The sequence below is a fragment of the Carcharodon carcharias genome, chromosome 3 (assembly GCF_017639515.1).
Source record: "Carcharodon carcharias isolate sCarCar2 chromosome 3, sCarCar2.pri, whole genome shotgun sequence".
Taxonomy (NCBI): domain Eukaryota; kingdom Metazoa; phylum Chordata; class Chondrichthyes; order Lamniformes; family Lamnidae; genus Carcharodon; species Carcharodon carcharias.
In genome coordinates this window covers 104884420-104903342 of record NC_054469.1, presented here as the reverse complement: position 1 = coordinate 104903342, position 18923 = coordinate 104884420, and the positions used below count along the sequence as shown (strand labels likewise).

At 41.5% G+C, this 18923-nt stretch overlaps 1 protein-coding gene across 3 annotated transcripts in view; it reads left to right on the top strand.

Annotated features, from left to right (window-relative positions):
- The window catches only part of mtrr (5-methyltetrahydrofolate-homocysteine methyltransferase reductase), a 127607-nt gene that overhangs the window by 97816 nt on the left and 10868 nt on the right, over nucleotides 1-18923 (top strand). For 2 of the 3 annotated variants that reach the window (XR_005942571.1, XM_041183474.1), the window contains exons 13-14: nucleotides 9454-9546; nucleotides 10962-11144. Coding sequence is in view for 2 of the 3 variants with exons in the window: in XM_041183474.1 (XP_041039408.1) it covers nucleotides 9454-9546; nucleotides 10962-11144 (276 nt within the window). In the remaining variant the exon portion in view is untranslated. The remainder of the gene's footprint in view (nucleotides 1-9453; nucleotides 9547-10961; nucleotides 11145-18923) is intronic. The other variant, XM_041183475.1, reaches the window with a different exon arrangement.

The following is an 18923-nucleotide window of genomic DNA, read 5'->3' as shown; positions in this document are numbered from 1 at the left end:
TTTGTTTCTGCCTATCCTTTCAAATTCAGGAACCAAGGGATTTTATTCAAGACTTTATTTTTTTTGTTAGCATGCCATCTAGTAAAACCTTCATTAATTTACAGATGGCAAAACCAAGCTAAAGAATTCAGAAAATATTGAATGTGTGATTCTTGAGCTTAAAAGAAGCTAAGGTTTGTGTTTCTGATGCATAACCTTTGTTAACACAACTTTTGCGGCTAGAGTTACTTTGAATTTTAACATATTACTTTGAAGAAGAGTATGTTAATAACTGCTGCAAATCTACCAAAAATTCCAAGCTTGATTCATAGTATAGTTTAGGAGCACTATGGAGGTTGCTTGATAGAGGTGCCTTAACACCAAAGTCGGAAGAGAAGCCCCACCCTGTACATGTATTTTTACCCATCTTTGTCATTTCCATGAGCAAGATTGCTGAACTGGGGGAGAATTTTGTACTGTGTATTTGCCTTCCTAGACATTATACCAAGATTTAAATTACATAAAACAATTTATTTTACAAAGTTAAGATCTGAGAAACAGGAGGTCTCTGTTGCATTTTCTCCACTAAAAATTGCCCATATTGAAGATGTAAAAATAGCTTGCAAAATCTGGCAGAAAAATTGAAACTGCTAGAAATGTTCATCTGTCAGCCGTTGTATAAAGGAAAGATAGTGATGGTTTCTGGTGGCATGCCATCCTTAGAATTGACCTGGTAGGTAAGCAGTTCTGACAACAGTGTCGTCTAGATTAGTGACTTACTCCCTTCTTTCAAATGCATACAAACCTATTGTGTATTTCCTTCAGAACTCGAGAGAATACAAGTTAAATTTATGCACCCTGACCTCATAACTTTTTAAAGCTCTGATACTCTACTAATTTTGCAGTCTACCTCCTCCAATACCAACATATCCTTCCTAAGATGTGCCCAAAACTGAACGCAGCACTCCAGGTAATTTCCAGCCAAGGGCCTCTATAACTAAGATATAATTTTCTCCCTTTTGTATTATAGCCCCCTCTTGAGAAAAAGGCTAACATTCTATTAACACTTTTGATTAATTTTTGTACCTGTCCATAAGCTGTGAATGATTTTGAGTACATGGACACCACAAGTCCCTTTGCTCCTCCACAGAAACTAAACTCTTTCCATCAAGAAATCATTCCAATTACTTTTTCACATCCAGTCCCTTTCCTCCTCATTATAAAGTATCCTGAGGCATTTTCCTGCAAATGAGGAGTGCCATAGAAATAAATGTTGTTCTTTGGCATGATAAGTGTGTGGTTAATTTCAACAGAAGGATGAATGACAATTCTGACTGACAAAGGCTAGACCTTTTGATTTTTAACAGTTGACCTTATGGCACCTTCAGGGTGTCAATGCCTGATACTGGCCTGATTATGCTCAATGAAGTCAAAAACTCAACTATCCAAATAAAAGAACTGAACTCTGCAACATCTGAATAATTGATTTTAAAGCTTGTAGATTTTTCAGAATTAATTTGGAATGTGATACTATATTAAAAGAGTATGAACCGGACAGTGAGAAATTTGTAGTTTTTATCCACTTTTATGTTGATAATGTTTAGATTTGACAGGGAACTGGAAGTGAGAAATGATAATAAAACACTGTACTTGATATTTGTTTTACTTATTTTAACAGTTGCTGGTTGACAAGAAATGTTACCAAGTGGTTGAGTGGGTAGTGCCTAGTAGATTCTAGGCACTATCACTTCGTAACAATGTGCATGTGACGCAGTGGGCATTGTGATCTTCCACCTTAGTGTCTGAATTTTTTATTTTGTAAAACAGTAAAGTTAATTTTTTATTTATTCCTGGGATGTGAGCATCACTGACAAGGCCAGCATTTGTTGCCATCCCTAATTGCCCATGAGTAGATTGTGGTGAGCCACCTTCTTTACTCACTACAGTTAATGTGGTAAGGGCACATCCACAGTGATGTTGGTGAAGAAATTGAGCCAAATTTTTCTGTCGTTGGGTAGGCTTGTGCCTGACCCAAACAAGCATAAAACGATGTGCGATGACATCAGGGGAGCGTCCGATCCGTGGGATATTTCAGTCGGCAGGCGCACGCAAGAGCCGGCCATGCTCCCGCTGAAAACTAAGTGGCCTATTAAGGCCCTTAATCAATTAATTGACTACAATTTTTCGCTGCCATCCAACTGTTCGGCCAAGCAGCCTTTGCGTTTTTGGCGAGACCGCACCCACGGGTGGGATGAGGTTTCGACCAGTGATTTTAAAAAAAAGATAAAATCATTTAACACTCATATTTAATGTGTCCCTGCTCATGTCAGAGTCATGTAAAGGGACATGTTTTAATTTTTAACAACTTTATTTTTAATTTTTAAAATCTTCAGCTCTCTGAGGCAGCTCTGTGCCTCAAGGACTTTTTACTGTGCACACTTGCGCGCATGTGTGAACTTCCTCACTTGGCCTCCTCCCGCCCCCACCGGTAACGCTGAGCGCTGTAGCGCATGACTTATGTTGGCTGGCCATTAATTAGCCAGCCAGTGTGAAATTGCGGTTGGGGCCTGATCGTGGGCGGTTACCAGCTTCCTGACCGCTCCTGGATCCGCCCGCCCGGCAACCGGAAAATCCTGGCCATGGCGATTATAGTTCCAAGTTAGGATGGTGTGGAACTTGGAGAAGAACCAAGCAGTGGTGTTCCCATGCATCTGCTGCTCTTGTCGTTCTCAGTGGCAGAAGTCATGGGTTTGGAAGGTGCTGTTGAAGAAGCCTTGGTGAGTTGGTGCAGTGCATCTTGTGGTTGGTACACATTGCTGCCACTGTGTATTAACATTGGAGGGAGTTAATATTTAAGGTGGTACATGGGGTGCTGATCAAGCGTGTTGCTTTGTCGTCAATGCTGTGAAGCTCCTTGAGTGTTGTTGGAGCTACCTTATTCAGGCAAATGGAGAGAACTATGGGTGTACTTACTTCACATAGACTGCAGCAGTTCAAGAAGGCAGCTCACCACCACCTTCTCGCAGGGAATTAAGAATGGGCAATAAAAATGCTGGCTTAGCTAGTGACCATGTCCAATAAAAGAATAAGTAAACATGTTATCTCCTGGCATATATGTAGGAGATAACATAATTACAACACAAAAGTACATAGATTTCTATGTGAAGTACTGGTATATTACCACTACCTGCAACTATTTATAAAATATATTCCTCACTGTTGGGTAATTTCTACAGAAGTCATCTTTAAGGTCTGACCTCTTTAGTCATGACATTATTAATGAAGGTCCAATAATGGTATTTACTGCAGCACACAAGGTAATGCTATTTCACTAAGTTCTCTTTGCTCTGGATTTTCATGGAGTTGGGAAGACTCCATGGAGGGATGAAAATGGTGGCTGGAGCCCAATTTTCGCCAGGGGCTTTTAAGGGTGCACTTTTCAAAGAAAGCACCAAGAAGTCGTCCTCTCCTCCTCCTCCTCCTCAACCCCCCCCCCCCCCCCCCCCCCCCCCCACCACCACCCCCCCCCCACCACCACCACCACCAACCAATGCCAAACCACGACACTTCACACCCATTCACCCACTATCAATGGTTTGGTTCAGTGGGCGGAGCAGTGCCAAATGAAATTCAATCCAGAGAAGTGTATTTGGGGAGGGCAAGCAAAGCTAGGGAATACTCAATAAACGGGAAGTTATTGAGAGGGGTTGAGGAAGTGAGAGACCTTGGAATGCATGTCCACAGGTCCTTTAAGGTGGCAGGACAGGTGGACAAGAAAGCACTTTATTGGGCAAGGTATTGAATACAAAAGCATGGATATAATGATGGAACTGTATAAAATGCTGGTTAGGCCTCAGCTGGAATTTTGTGTACACTTCTGGTCACCACATTACAGGAAGGACATAATTGCTCTGGAGAGACCGCAGAGGAGATTTCCAAGAATGTTGCCAGGGTTTGAAAATTGCAGCAATGAGGAGAGATTGGACAGGCTAAGGCTGTTTTCCTTAGAACAAAGGAGGCTAAGGAGTGATCTGGTTGAGTTGTACAAAATTGAGGGACATAGATAGGGAGAAGACTTGTTTCCCCTAGCTGAGGGGTCAACTTTCTATGCACCCTGGTTAAAGGATTAGAGGGGACATGAGAAACGTTTTCACCCAGAGGGTGGTGGGCATCTGGAATGCACTGCCTATGTTGGTGGTTGAGGCTGAAACTCTCAACCCATTTAAAAGGTACCTTGATCTGCAACTGAAGTGCTGTAACCTGCAAGGCTCACAGACCAGGTGCAGGAATCTAGGATTAAAATGAGCGGCTAGTTTCTTTTTGCTCTTTTTACCAGGTGTAGATACAATGGCCTGAATGGCCTCTTCATGCACTGTAACTTTTCTATGGTTCTATACACTGTATAGAACCAATGAACTCAGAGTAAGCTCTGAAGAAGAGTCATACGGACTCAAAACGTTAACTCTGTCTTTTCTTCTCTCCATAAATGCTGTCAGACCTGAGTTTTTCCAGCATTTTCTGCTTTTGGTTCAGATTTCCAGCATCCGCAGTATTTTGCTTTTAACCCAGAGTATATGATGCTATGATGACTGAATTTTTACACTATATTCGCATTCATCATGCAACACTTATTTGAATCTCGAGGTTCTCTTCTCTAGTTTTATTAAACTGAGATGTGATTTAGCTGAATTAGATCGGAAACAGCTACTTGAGGACAAATCAGTGTGAAATCAGTGGGAGTCATTTAAGGAAGAGATAGTGAGAGTTCAGAGAGAGTGTATTCCATAAAGAAAAATGATGGGACTGACCAATCTAGACCCCATGAATGATGAGGCTTAAAGGAGAGGATAATCAATAAAAGGGAAGCTTATGACTGATGCCATGGTCTCAATAGTGCAGAAAGCAACAGTATAAAAAGCAAAAACAAAAACAGAATTACCTGGAAAAACTCAGCAGGTCTGGCAGCATCAGCGGATAAAAAGCATAAGGGTGAAATTAAAAAGGAAATTAGGAAAGCAAAGAGAGGGCATGCAAAAGCATTTGGAAGAAAAATTGAAGGGAAACGCAAAAGTTTTTTTAAAAAAGTACATCCAGAAAAAGAGGATAATGAAAGAAAGAGTAGGGCCTATTCGGGAATGTAGGGTAACCTGTATTTGGAGGCAGGGAATGATGGTGTAGTTTTTAATGAATATTTTGTCTATTTTCACAAAACAAAGGGAAGGTACAGTCATTGCAATCAGGAAGGAGGATTGTGAGATATTAGATGATGTTAACATAGTGAAAGAAGAAGTATTAAGGGTTTTAACCTCTTTGAAAGTGAATAAATGCCCATGCCCAGCTGAAGTGTATCCTCAGCAGTTTAGGGAAGCAAGAGAAGAAATAGTGGAGGCGCTGCCCATCATTTTCAAATATGCTCTGCAAAGGTGTGGTGCCAGAGGAGAGGAGGACTGCTAATGTTGTGCCACTGTTTACAAAGGGAGAGAGAGAGAGAGCCTTACCTCTGGTGGGAAAATTTTGGGGAAAAGTTCTGAGAGACAGGATAAATCTTCATTTAGGAAGACATGGATTAATCCAAGAAAGTTAGAAAGGATTTAAATGAAGCAAGCCTGACTAACATGATTGAAGTCTTTCAGGAGATAACAGGAGGGCCCAGTGAGGGGTAGTGCATTTGATGTAATTTATATGAATTTTATCAAGGCTTTTGCTGAAGTCCAGCATGGCAGACTGGCTACCAAACTGAAAGTCCATGGGATCTAAGGCAAAGTGACAAGTTGGATTCAAATTTGGCGAAGGGGCAGGAAGCAAAGAGTAATGGTCAGCTGGTGTTTTGTGACTGGAAGGCTGTAAACAGTGGGATTCTACAAGGCTCAATACTGGGTCTCTTCCTTTTTGTGGTGTATGATTTGGACTTGAATGTAAGGGAGATGGTACAAAATTGGCAGTGCTGTTGTTGATGATGAAGAAAACTACAGACTATAGAGATTAATGGACTAGTCAGGTGGGTGGAATAATTGCAAATGAAGTTTAACCCAGAGAAGCGTGAGGTGATGGGAAGGCTAACAAGGCAAGGGAAATACAATAAATGGTAAGATACTCAGAAGTGTAGAGGAATACTCTGAATGTGACTGGACAGGTAAATAAGGTGATCAAGAAGACATGGATACTTGCCTTTATTAGCCGAAGTATACTATATAAGTATATACTATATATGCTGGCACCATATAAAACGCTAGTAAGGCCACACCTGGAGTGCTGTGTGCAGTTCTAATCACCACCACGGTAGGAAGGATGTGATTACATCAGAGAGGATTCCAGAGATTTAAGAGGGTTGTGCCTGGACTGGAGAATTTTAATTACAACGAACAATTGAAGAGGCAATGGAACAGTGGGAAGACCTGATTGAAGTGTACAAAATTGAGAGGTCTAGATAGAGTGGATAGGGAGGCCCTGTTCTCCTTGGTTGAGAGGATCATAACCAGGGAGCATAGATTAAGGGGAAGAGGTAAGCGGTTTTGAGGGGAGTCATGGGGAAAATTTTTGCTGATCTGGAATTCACTGCCTGAAAGGCTGGCAGAGGCAGAAACTCTAATATTTTTAAAAAGTACTTCGATATGCATTTGAAGTGCCATAATCTACCATACTATGAACCAAAAGCTGGAAAGTGGGTTTAGACTGGATGGTACCTTTTTGACTGGCGTGAACAAGATGAACTGAATGATCTTCTCTAACGCGGTAAATTTCTATGATTTTGATTTGCTCTTGCCGAACTTCCCACCTAGTGCACCCACTGGGTGCTTATTTCAACAAGCTCTTCCCTGTTTAACCTACCCCATCCAGCAGTGCTGTTTGGATTTTGCTACTGTATTTGTTGTCCCCCTTCCATTGCCCAGCTCAGTGGACTGCCCTTGCTTCATTCTATATTTACCTATCTAATCAAAGGCAGAACATCTCCAACAATTGATTTTTCTTCCTGTGCATGCTTCATTCCCTTTGGAGATGTCCAATAACCTATCTTTGGCTCTTTCTTCCTCGTCAAAATGCTGTCCCTTGGTGACATAATCTGAAGACCAGGAGTTATGTTTCACATGAATGCTGACGACATCCCTTCCATCCCCCTTACTGTCTCAGGTTGAACCAAACTGTTTACAACCTTGAGTTCTACTCACCCTAAAGCTGAGCTTCTGGCCCTATATCTTCTCCATCACAAAGATCACCCACTTTCACTACTGTGAAATGGCTTGTCTCCTCCTCTAAATCAGCCCATCTGCTGTTGAAACCATCATCCATGCCTCTGCCATCTCAAGACTCAGTTATCCCAACTATGGCTTATTGTGCATCCTAAAACCCCTTGACACAGCTATTAGCAACCATGCTTTCATCCATCTAAGTCCTACACTCTGGAGATCACACCCAATTCCTCTCTACTTCTCTTTCCTTTTAAGACCCTCTTTAGAACTCACCTCTTAGATCAAACATTTAACGATTCCTCTTAATATGCCCTTTAACCAGTTGTGAATTTTTGTTGGGTTATACCTTTGTGAAGCACCTTGAAATGTTTACTGTAATAAGTACAAGTTGTTTTTACTGTTTCTCTCTATTTACGCTATAGCTGTTCTTGATAAGTCATTCATATCTCTGCCTCCATTCCCAGCATTTTAAGTAATAACATTTCCAACTCTAGCTGCTCACATGTTTTAAATGTCTACAGACAGAAATTGGTTAGACAGCTAAATTAGTACTGTGAAAACTCGTCTGCCTAATTCTTTGAAACTATTTAACTTTATTTTCTATATGTCAGCAGTTTACAATGTTAAGAGTTATATAGACAAGTTGGTGGAATGGGCAAGCAGATAGCAGATGAAGTTCAATGCGGAGAAATGTGAAGTGATTCGTTTTGGTAGGAAAAAACCTAGAGACAATATAAAATAAAGGGTATGATTCTAAAGGAAGTGAGGAACAGAGGGAGCTGAGTGTATATGTGCATAAATCATTGAAGGTGGCAAGACAGGTCGAGAGCGTGGCTCATAAGCATACAGTATCCTTAGCTTTATTAATAAGGGCATAGAGTACAAGAGCAAGGGGGTTATGTTGAACTTGTATAAGACACTAGTTCAGCTTCAGCTGGCGCATTGCATTCTATCTGGGTGTCATACTTTAGAAAGGATGTGAAGGCATTGGAGAGAGTGCAGAAAAGATTCATGAGAATGGTTCCAAGAATGAGAGGAACTTCAGTTATGAAGGTAGATAGATTGTAGAAATTCGGACTGTTTTCCTTGGGGAGGTGTGTCTGTGTGTGTGTGTCTGTCTGTGTCTGTGTGTGTGTGTGTGTGTGTGTGTGTGTGTGTGTGTGTGTGTGTGTGTGTGTGTGTGTGTGTGTGTGTGTGTACGGACAGAAGATTTGATAGAGGTATTCAAAATCATGAGGTGTCTAGATAGAGTAGTGTTGCCATGCGTGAAAGGATCAAAAATGAGAGGGTACAGATTTAAAGTAATTGGCAAAAGAAGCAAAAACAATATGAGAATTTTTTTCATGCAGAGTGGTTAAGGTCTGGAATGCAGTGCCTGAGAGTGTAGTGGAGGCAGATCCAAAGGAAACATTCAAAAGGAAATTAGACTGTAATCTGAAAGAGAAGAATGTGCAGGTTACAGGGATAAGGCGGAAGTATGGCACTTAGTGAATTGCTTATTCGGCGAGCCAGTATGGACACAATGCGTTGAATGGCCTCCTGCACTTTAAAAATTCTATGATTCTGTAAATGAAAAAAAGTATTCATTGTGGATTCAACTGTCAGTGAGATTTCTAATTTTAAAAAAAAAACAACTTTTGGTTTTTGGAATGTTTGAAAGTATGTGGATGGTGGGTCTGTGTGAATTGGAGCAGTTAAGGACACAAACTGTGGCAATTAGAATTATTTGAAGATTGTGGAAGGTTGCATATGAAAATAATCTTTTTAAATGTTTGGACACTGAGGTAGAAATTAAGTACTTTAATGTATTTGGTTATTCATTATAAAATGAATTTAATTAATGGGCTGACTGTTTTCCTGATAGATCAGTGAGATTATTGAGATAAACTCTCCTCTCAGTATTGTCTTAGCTGACCATGGCTGAGACAGCAATAGGTGTCCTACGTTTGGCCTTAGTGTATATAATTAAGGAGAGAAGTGAGAAGAAGTTTCTTACCCTTGATAACTACCCAGCTACTCCAAAGTGTGAGTATATTGCCTCAGCTGGGAATGCATTAGGTTCAACCATGATGCTGGCCACAGACAAGCAGCTTGCTGGAACTCAGACACATGTGAATAATGATCATTCGGATGAGGCACTGCACGATGGTCGTGAAACATCTTCATGTAGGAGAAGAAAAAATAAGAATGCCTCAACATTTTCAGGGATCTAGCATGGATAATTGGTGGTGTAGATTTTTGAACAATTTAGTTTTTGCTTTCTTAGTCTGCTGGTTTTCTGTTTCAGTCAAAAACAGAAAGAAGAGAATCCTGACTTTGTTTTTGGGGAAACTTGGCTATTTTATGGCTGTCGATATCATGATCGAGATTATCTGTTTCGGTAAATACGTTGTTTTGATTCTTTATTTACTACTTATTCCCCTGTAACTTAGATCCATTTACAGAGTAGCTTGGGGCATTGTGCTAGCTCAATAAATCCTATTTTTCCCACACCTTGCACTGTTATATCTACAAACCTTAATTTGAATCACTTCAAAAACAATTTTTTCACTTTTGTCTTCAAATTACTCCTTTTTTTCATTTTTACAGCAGCCAAAATTCTATCCGCATATTATTCAGTCCTGTTCAAAAACTTTGTAGAGCTCATGGGCTGGCTCTACTTTTCAGTTGAAGTACTCTTTCAGCACCAAATGTTAGCTCAAAAGATTTCTGACTTAAGGCAGTTCTAGTATCCTCCAAAAAATTACTCCAAGTCCAAAATATAGCCCTGGCATGATTCAGAGCTACCAGCATCACTGCTCCTGAGATTCTTGCACCTGAAATGAGTTGATTTTTCCCTTTTATGGATGGTAAGCTCATTACTTAATTTGATGCTGGCCACAGTACGTTGAGCATGGGCCAGAGGCCAAACTGTTTGGCACCAGCAGCCCAGTAAAGGTCACCTGTGGGGCACTTGTTTTTATATATTGCAACTGATGAGATGCAAAGACTCCATTGAAAAATAGGTAGCTGGAGTAAAAAAGATCCATGCTGTGTAAATTCCACCCCTTCCCCATAACACGTCTCTGTTGCAGCAAGTTTCAAACCTGTACTTAGTGTCTGGCATAACATTCAGCTGCATTATTGGGTTACCCTTAATTAAATTCACTCCTGCGGACTTGTTGAGATTTGAGCACAGTTGTGTGTGCATAGGCTCCCAGAATGCTATATGCTTCTTAACTACACTGAGCATGGAGTAGGCCTCAGGCCTTCAAAACTAATCTAAGGAGAAATTGGTGGCCAATCTACATCAGAGTAGTGGCAATGAGCCACTGCATTTTTGGCCCCTAACTGTCTTAACTTTTCTCCGTCAAACTTTAGTGAAAAATTGTGCTTCAAAAGTAATCATGGTGGGTAAACATGGAAAATTTTATTTTAGGAAAGGAAGAATCTTAACACGTACAGTTGTAGTTCAAAAACCTGATCTCTCTTATAATGGGGCAGAGGTCTTAAAATTCACCTTCAAAATGTAAAAAAAAAATCAAAATGTTGAAAATTTGAAACAAAAGCAAAAATGCTGGAAACACAGCATGTCAGATCAGGCCTGGCAGAATCTGTGGAGAAAACAGATAATTTAACATTTCAGACATAAACCTTTTGTCAAGACTGAGACGCTACAAATGGATTAAGTTTAAAAATGAACAGAGCAAAGGGAAAAGGAAATTAAAAAGACTCTAAAATATGTCTTTCAAGAGGGAGGGGGGTAACTGGAAAGCAGGAGATGGCAAAAATGTATCTTGTTCCTTTGCTTTCCAGGAATGAGTTGAGGAGTTTTCAAAACAATGGCACTTTGACCCAGCTGAAAGTCTGTTTCTCAAGAGATTTACCCAAGGACACAACAGAAGGAAAACCAAAATATGTTCAACATCTACTTCAGCTCTTTGCTGAAAATGTCACAAAAATGTTGCTGAGTGAAAGTGGATATTTGTATGTATGTGGGTAAGTAGAAATTGTTAGGTTCATAGTAATGATGTATATAATGGCATGTTACAGAATGGCACAGATTAAAGCATATAATTCAACCATAATTCTCTTATGAGATAAATATATATGACTTATAACATGTGGGCAGTGCTGCATTTCAGTCCATAAAGGCACCCAATGCATGTATCAGTGGTGAATAAATGTTCTGTAAGTATATTCTCCCTGAGGTGGATGGTATTGTTAATGCAGAGTATCTGAATTGAAAATAATGACCTGGAGCTTCTGATGAGTGGCAATCATTGTTGGATTTCCGCTCTGCTCGAATCCTGCCTTAACGTTGCTCTGCATTTCTTGTTGGATTTTCCAGGTCTGATTTTCCCAGGGAGAGGAAGTCGGGGCTGGGTGGAGGCGGGTCAGTGTGAGTGATTAGGGGTGCTGTCAGGTGAGTAGTTACCCAGGAGTTAGATTAGGTTTTAATCTATCTAACATTTCCTGGGTAACTACCTAGGTAGGTACATTGGAACTGTCCAAAGTCTCTGACTCTAACTCACAGGCGGAGACGTTTGAAAAGGGTTCCGGGAAGTAGGGAAATTGTACATTGGAAGTTGAAACTTCCCGGGAATTGCCACGGCAGTCAGTATGTTGGGGCTTGCAGGGTTCCGACGAACATCTTCTGTTGTATTTCCAACCTCCAACAATCTGAAGACTGGAAGATCTGGACCAATGTACTTTATCTGCAGTAATAAAGTTTTGCATTTTTTAATTAAAGCTGAAATTACTAAATGTCCTATTTAGAAGAAGAGAAAATAATTAGAATTGACCGACAAGAATGGATTTGGAGGGTCAGTTTCACAAAACAGTAAGAACAAAGCCTTAAATGAATAAAAGCAAAAAACTGCGGATGCTGAAAATCCAAAACAAAAACAAAAATACCTGGAAAAACTCAGCAGGTCTGACAGTATCTGCGGAGAGGAACACAGTTAACGTTTTGAGTCCATTTGACTCTTCAACAGAACTAAGGAAAAATAGAAAAGAGGTGAAATATAAGCTGGTTTAAGGGGGGGGTGGGACAGGTAGAGCTGGATAGAGGGCCAGTGATAGGTGGAGATAGACAAAAGATGTCATAGACAAAAGGACAAAGAGGTGTTGAAGCTGGTGATATTATCTAAGGAATGTGATAATAAAGGTACAGATAGCCCTAGTGGGGGTGGGGTGGGGGGGAGGGGGGTGGGGTGGTGGGGGGGGAAGGGATCGAATTAGGCTAAAAGGCAAAGATAATACAATGGATGGAAATACATTTAAAAATAATGGAAATAGGTGGGAAAAGAAAAATCTATATAAATTATTGGAAAAAAGGGGGATCGGAAAGGGGGTGGGGATGGAGGAGTGAGTTCATGATCTAAAATTGTTGAACTCAATATTCAGTCCGGAAGGCTGTAAGGTGCCTAGTCAGAAGATGAGGTGCTGTTCCTCCAGTTTGCGTTGAGCTTCACTGGAACAATGCAGCAGGCCAAGGACAGACATGTGGGCATGAGAGCAGGGTGGAATGTTGAACTGGCAAGCAACAGGGAAGTCTGGGTCGTGCTTGCGGACAGACCGAAGGTGTTCCACAAAGCAGTCACCCAGTCTGCGTTTGGCCTCTCCAATGTAGAGGAAACCGCATGGGGAGCAGCGAATGCAGTAGACTAAATTGAGGGAAGTGCAAGTGAAATGCTGCTTCACTTGAAAGGCGTGTTTGGGCCTTTGGATGGTGAGGAGAGGGGAAGTAAAGGGGCAGGTGTTGCACCTTCTGCTGTTGCGTGGGAAGGTGCTGTGGGAGGTGGTTGAGGTATAGGGGGTGATGGAGGAGTGGACCAGGGTGTCATGGAGGGAATGATCCCTGCGGAATGCCACCGGGAGGTGAAGGGAAGATGTATTTGGTGATAGCATCATGCTGGAGTTGGCGGAAATGGTGGAGGATAATCCTTTGAATGTGGAGGCTGGTGGGGTGATAAGTGAGGACAAGGGGGACCCTATCATGGTTCTGGGAGGGAGAGGAAGGTGTGAGGGCGGATGCGCGGGAGATGGGCCGGACATGTTTGAGAGCCCTGTCAACCACCGGGGGTGAATGAATAAGCCCATTTTTTAAAAAAAGTACCAGAATACTAGGTTTTGCGGCAAGAGAAATATAAAACAATTAACCATGGTTAATTGATATAAAATCTTAGCAAGACCACAGTTAGAGTACTATCTGTAGCTTTGGTCTCCACACTATAGGAAAGAAGTTAAGGTAACAGAGAACTGTTCTTGCAAATTATTGTCCTATCTGCAACCTCTCCAAAGTCCTAGGTCATATTGCCTGCCAAATCCATCCCCATCTTTCACACAACTCCTTATATGAATCCCTCCAGTTAGGTTTTAACACCTGTCACAGTACTGAAACACCTCTTATCAAAGTCACAAATAGTATGCTTTGTGACGACGACAAAGGCAAACTATTTCTCCAACACCTTTCCTCTATTGTCTAACTAATCATAGCCAGAGAATCACCTGCAATGACTTATCTTCCTGTTACATTACCTCTGCTGTCTGCCAAAGATCTATCCTTGTCCCTCTTCTGTTTCATGCTGCTTCTTGGTGACATCATCTGAAAACATTGTGTCAATTTTCTGATGACACCCAGCTTGACATCACCATCACCTTTCTTGATTCCTGTACTGATTCTAAATTATCAGATTGCTTATCTGATATCCAGCACCGGTTGAGCAGAAATTTCCTCCAATTAAATATTGGGAAGACTACAGCCATTATCTTTGGCCCTGCTCCAGATTCCATATGCTGACCTACATTGACTTCCAGTCGAGCAAGATTTCGATTTTAAAATTCTCCTCGTTTTCAGGTCCCTTCATTGATTGCTCCTCCCTATCTCTAAATCTCCTCCAGCACCTCAACTCTCCCAGATATCTCTGCTCATCTAATTCTGGCCTCTTGAGTATCCCTGATATTAATTTCTCCACCATTGGTTGCCTTGCTTCTAGTCACGTAGGCCCCAAGCTTTGGAATTTCTTCCCTAAACCCCGTTACCTCTTTTTCCTCCTTTTGCGATACTTCTTAAAACCCACCCCTTTGACCAAACCTTTGGCCATCTACCTTAATATTACCTTATGTGGCTCTGTGTCCAAATTTGCTGTGAAATGTCTTGGAATGCTTTATTACATTAAAGGTGCTATATAAATACCAGTTGTTGAGAAAATGTTCTATGGGGTGAAGCCCGCAGGCTACCACGCTCAGGCCTTGGATGTGTGAGGTGGGAGGGGAGGGGGCACCTTCATCACTGAACCTCTTTCTAGATTGGACAGTCTCCCAAGGTCTGCACCCTCCTTCACCCCCCCCCACCCCCCCCAGCCTTTCCATCAGGACACTCAACCCCCTTGCCCCCTGGCCCTCCCCTGCTGTTCCCGCCGTTAGACCTCCACACCTACTTGGTCCTGTAGGCTCCAGCAGCATGCTTGCATCCCAGCAGTGGCTGCCACTACCCATGATGTGGCTCTTTGAGACAGGACTTCTCCTGAGAGAAGGGCACAAGTCTTGCCTTCAGCCAATTAATACTCCTTAAAGCATTAAATGCCTGCCATCCAGCCGTGGTCAGTGGGGATGCCATCTCAGCTAATTTTTTCGGTGATGGTAGGAAACTTAGCTATCTGAAAAATCCTGTCCTGTGTCAACTTTTATATGTAGCTTAGATGAATGCTACCTCCAGGGACTTTTGTTCCAATTTTTAAAATATATTTCCTCACCATTGCTTCGTATCTTTGCCATTATTTGAATATTAATGGCAGGGTGTCTGGTTGTTTGGACGATTTATTAATTTATGACCAGGACTGAGTTCCACATGGCCTATTTCTTTTGTGGAATCCCTGAGGCTCTGCAAAATTGGAAGATGGTGATGGAGAGGAAGAGTTGGTTGGTTGAGAGTCAGAGTATATTATGTAGACCATAGCATTTCATATTAGTTCCCTGACTTTGGTCAATTCCATGACTCAGCGAACAAAATGGACTCCATGTACATGTGACTTGTTTGATATATTGTAACCAAATTATCTTTTAGCAGATTTTGACATGTTTAACATGGGAAATAATTTGTGTCACATTTTAAAGTTCCTATTTTGGAGTCAGGGAGGAGACCTAGAGTTAGAAAAAAATTGAATTAAAAATAAACATTTTAGAGGGTTGGGCAGAATTCTGCTGAACCTCTCCACCTACTATGTAATACTGTTTTCCAGAACCATTAATTTGAGAGATTATTGCCAAACCGCTGCCAACCACCAAACAGATGGTAATATAAAAGCGAAGCTTTAAACTTAGAATCTTATCTACAGTAATAACCATTTATCTAGTTTAGAGAGTATTGCATAGTGTTCAGGCTTTCAGTGTAATTTGGAAGGAACAATCGGGTCTCCCCTAATGCCTTGGTGCATATGACCTGGTTACAAAGTGGTCACGCCAAATGTGGAACAGCAGTACTGGACAGGGTTCAGCAACCACAGTGCAAGAAAGCTGCATTTGGTATTAGGAGTTTAATCCCATTTGCAGTTAACATCAGTATCTGCATGGCAATTTGCCTCTTCTCTGGTGGCATGGAGGGAATGAAACTGTATCTGGGGCGAGCATATTGTGATCTTCCTACATAAATACAAACTCGGTGAATAATAAGGAAAACTAAATTGCATTTTTGGAGGTGACAGTGTCCCATGTTTTAAACCAATAAAGAATACTGTGGGGGTTATTTTGGTGAAAGAGTGTAAACTGGTTGTTTTTGGGTGCTCTGCTAATAAGCCATGCTTGCTTGAAAGTCTGGTTTTAGTGCACAATCTTAACAACAATAATAATGGGTTAAATTTTTAGCTCGGCGGGTGGGCACCCAACCTGTCTGAGTGTAAAATGACATGCGATGACATCGGACGTGCATCCTGATGTCATCGTACACTCGTGGGATATTTCGGTTGGTGGGCACGCTCCGGAGTCGGCAGTGCGCCGCTGACAATTAAAAGCCTAGTAAGGCTATTAAAAAGTTAATTAAATGAAATTTTTTGCTGCCTGTCCAACCTTACGGTTCACAAGCAGGTGAAAAGGCCAGGTGGCCTTTGCACGTTTTTGGAAACCTCATCCACAGATGGGATGAGGTTTCCTAAAGCAAATAAAAATCAAATAAAATCTTTATTCTTTCATTAATAACATGTCCCTGTATTCATGTGACAGAGTCACATGAGGGGACATGTTTCATTTCATCTTTATTTCTTTAATTATATTTTTTCATATGCCTTCATCTCCCTGAGGTGGCAGGGATTATATAGTGCGTGCTTGTGCTTGCCCCACTTATCCTCCTCCCCCTGCCCACACAGGCAGCGCTCAGTGCTGCCACTCATGGTTCACGCTGGGAGGGCCACGATTGGCCCGGCAGTGTGAAATTGCCTTCCGGGCCCAATCACAGGCAGCAGTTGGCTTCCCAACAAGGCAAAATTCTGCCCAACATCTTTAACATAGTAAAACGTCCCTCATTTCACGGTAGCATTTATTAAACATAATTTGACACAGAGCCACAAAAGGGGATATTAGGGCAGATGACCAAATACTTGGTCAAAAAGCTAGATGTAAAGGAATGACTTAAAGGAGGTAGGAGAAAATGGAGGCAAAGAGAGTTAGGAAGGGAATTCCAGAGCTTACAGTTATGTTTCTAGGCAACTGAAGGCACGGACACCAATGGTGGAGACATTAAAATAAGGGGATGCTCAAGAGGCTGCTATTAGAGGAGCGCACATAGCTCAAAGGGTTGTCAGGCTGAGTGAGATTAAAGAGTTAGGGAGGGGCAAAGTCATGGAGGGGCTTGAAAACAAGGCAAAGATGAGAAGTTTAAAACCACTGCATTGCTTAAATGAGAGCCGCTGTAGGTCAGCAAGTACAGGGATAGATGCAGGAATAGGACTTTGTTAGAGGCAGCTCAAAGAAAATTCACTCCATTGATACCTGCAATGGGGGGGTTATCTTGTGAAGAAAGGCTAGACAGGCTGCGCCTATATCCATTGAAGTTTAGAAGAATGAGAGAAGAGCTTATCGAAGCACGTAAGATCCTGAGGGAACTTGACAGGGTGGATGCTGAAAGGATGTTTCCCCTTGTGGGTGAGACTAGAACTAGGGGACACAGTTTAAAAAATAGGGGACCTCCCATTTAAGACTGAGATTAGGAGAATCTTTATGAGGTTGTGAGTCTTTGGAACTCTCTTCACCGGAGAGCTGTGAAAGCAGGATCGTTGAATATTTTTAAGGCAGAGGTGGATAAGTTCTTGACTAATAAAGGAGTCAAAGGCTATCAGAGGTAGGCAGAATGTAGAGTTGAGGCCACAATCAGATCAGCCATGATCTTATTAAATGGCAGAGCAAACTTGAAAGGGCCAAATGCCCTATTCCTCCTTCTAATTCATGTGTTCGTATGGACTTGGTGCAATTTAGGATGTGTGCAGCCGAGTTTTGGATGACCTCAATTTTACAGAAGGTAGAAAGTTGGAGGTAGCCAGGGGTGCATTGGAATTGTCACATTGAGCAGTAACAAAGGCATGCAGGTGTGTTGAAACAGCAGCAGAGTCAGGCAATATTACAAGGTGGAAATGGACAGCCTTAATAATGGTGCAGGTATGTGGCTGGAAGTTCATTTCAAAGTCACACATGGTACCAAGGTTGTGAAGTCTGTGTTGCAACCTCAGACATTGCCAGGAAGAGGGACTTTGGTCCCAATTGTTGATTACCATAATTTGAACTTGTCTGGAGATGCTAAAGTGTACACATGCTAGTTTAACACTCGAGCACTGATTAGACATGATTTTCATGCAGCAGCGTATGTGGATTGTACTCACCCAATGAAGGTTTGAAATTTGCTGGCTAATGCACAACAATGTGTTTCATGATGGAATGGGGCTTTAGTTCAAGTACTAGCCACTGAAATGCCTCACTGCTTCCTTAGTGATAATTGGCAATGACTTAAATGGCGGTCTGCCCCTTAATGACCCTCCAATTGGCAGTTCCTAGTACAAGCTTCACCTAATTCATCAAAATGCGTCTTGCATTAAGAACTGGTTAAGCTGGGGTTTTGGTTTAAGACCCTGTCTTGGCCATCTTGGAGGCTTTTTGGCACCTAAAATAGTGGGGCAAATCACTCCCATGAATGCAGAGAAATTGTAACAAAGGTTGGGGCTTTTCATATACACTCTATTTAACAGATATGTAAGGTAAACTTCACACTTTGATGCCCCAGGCACATGCCAGGTACATACATAACGCTTTGTTTCTCCCCTTGTGTGATCTACAGTCAATCAATTTTAATGAATAGAACCCTACTAGTGAACTGTGGTTTCCTTCTAAACCCTCCACTGTAGTGGAGAATGACCCTCCATCACAACGATCAAGCTTTTCAATAAAATCTTGCCAGCATTCTATGTATTTTTGTAATTGTACTTCATGTACCATTTTAAGTGTTTCATTTTCTTCAGGATTTTGACTGGTGCCAGAGGTGATGGGTAATCTTTTTCAAATAAGTTATGGACTTGCTTTTTGGATTTGTTTATTTGCTGCCCTAGGGAGGCAAAATAAGAGTCAGAAAATAGGGCAAAAGTATCTGGTAGGGAATTAGGAATGCCTTCAACCAGGCTACTTTAAGAAGCCCACTTGGGAGTTGGGGAATATCTTTTATTAAATCAAGTTTGGTATCAGTTATAAAGAAATGTACCTATATATTTAAACGCATTAATGTTTGGGTTGATATTT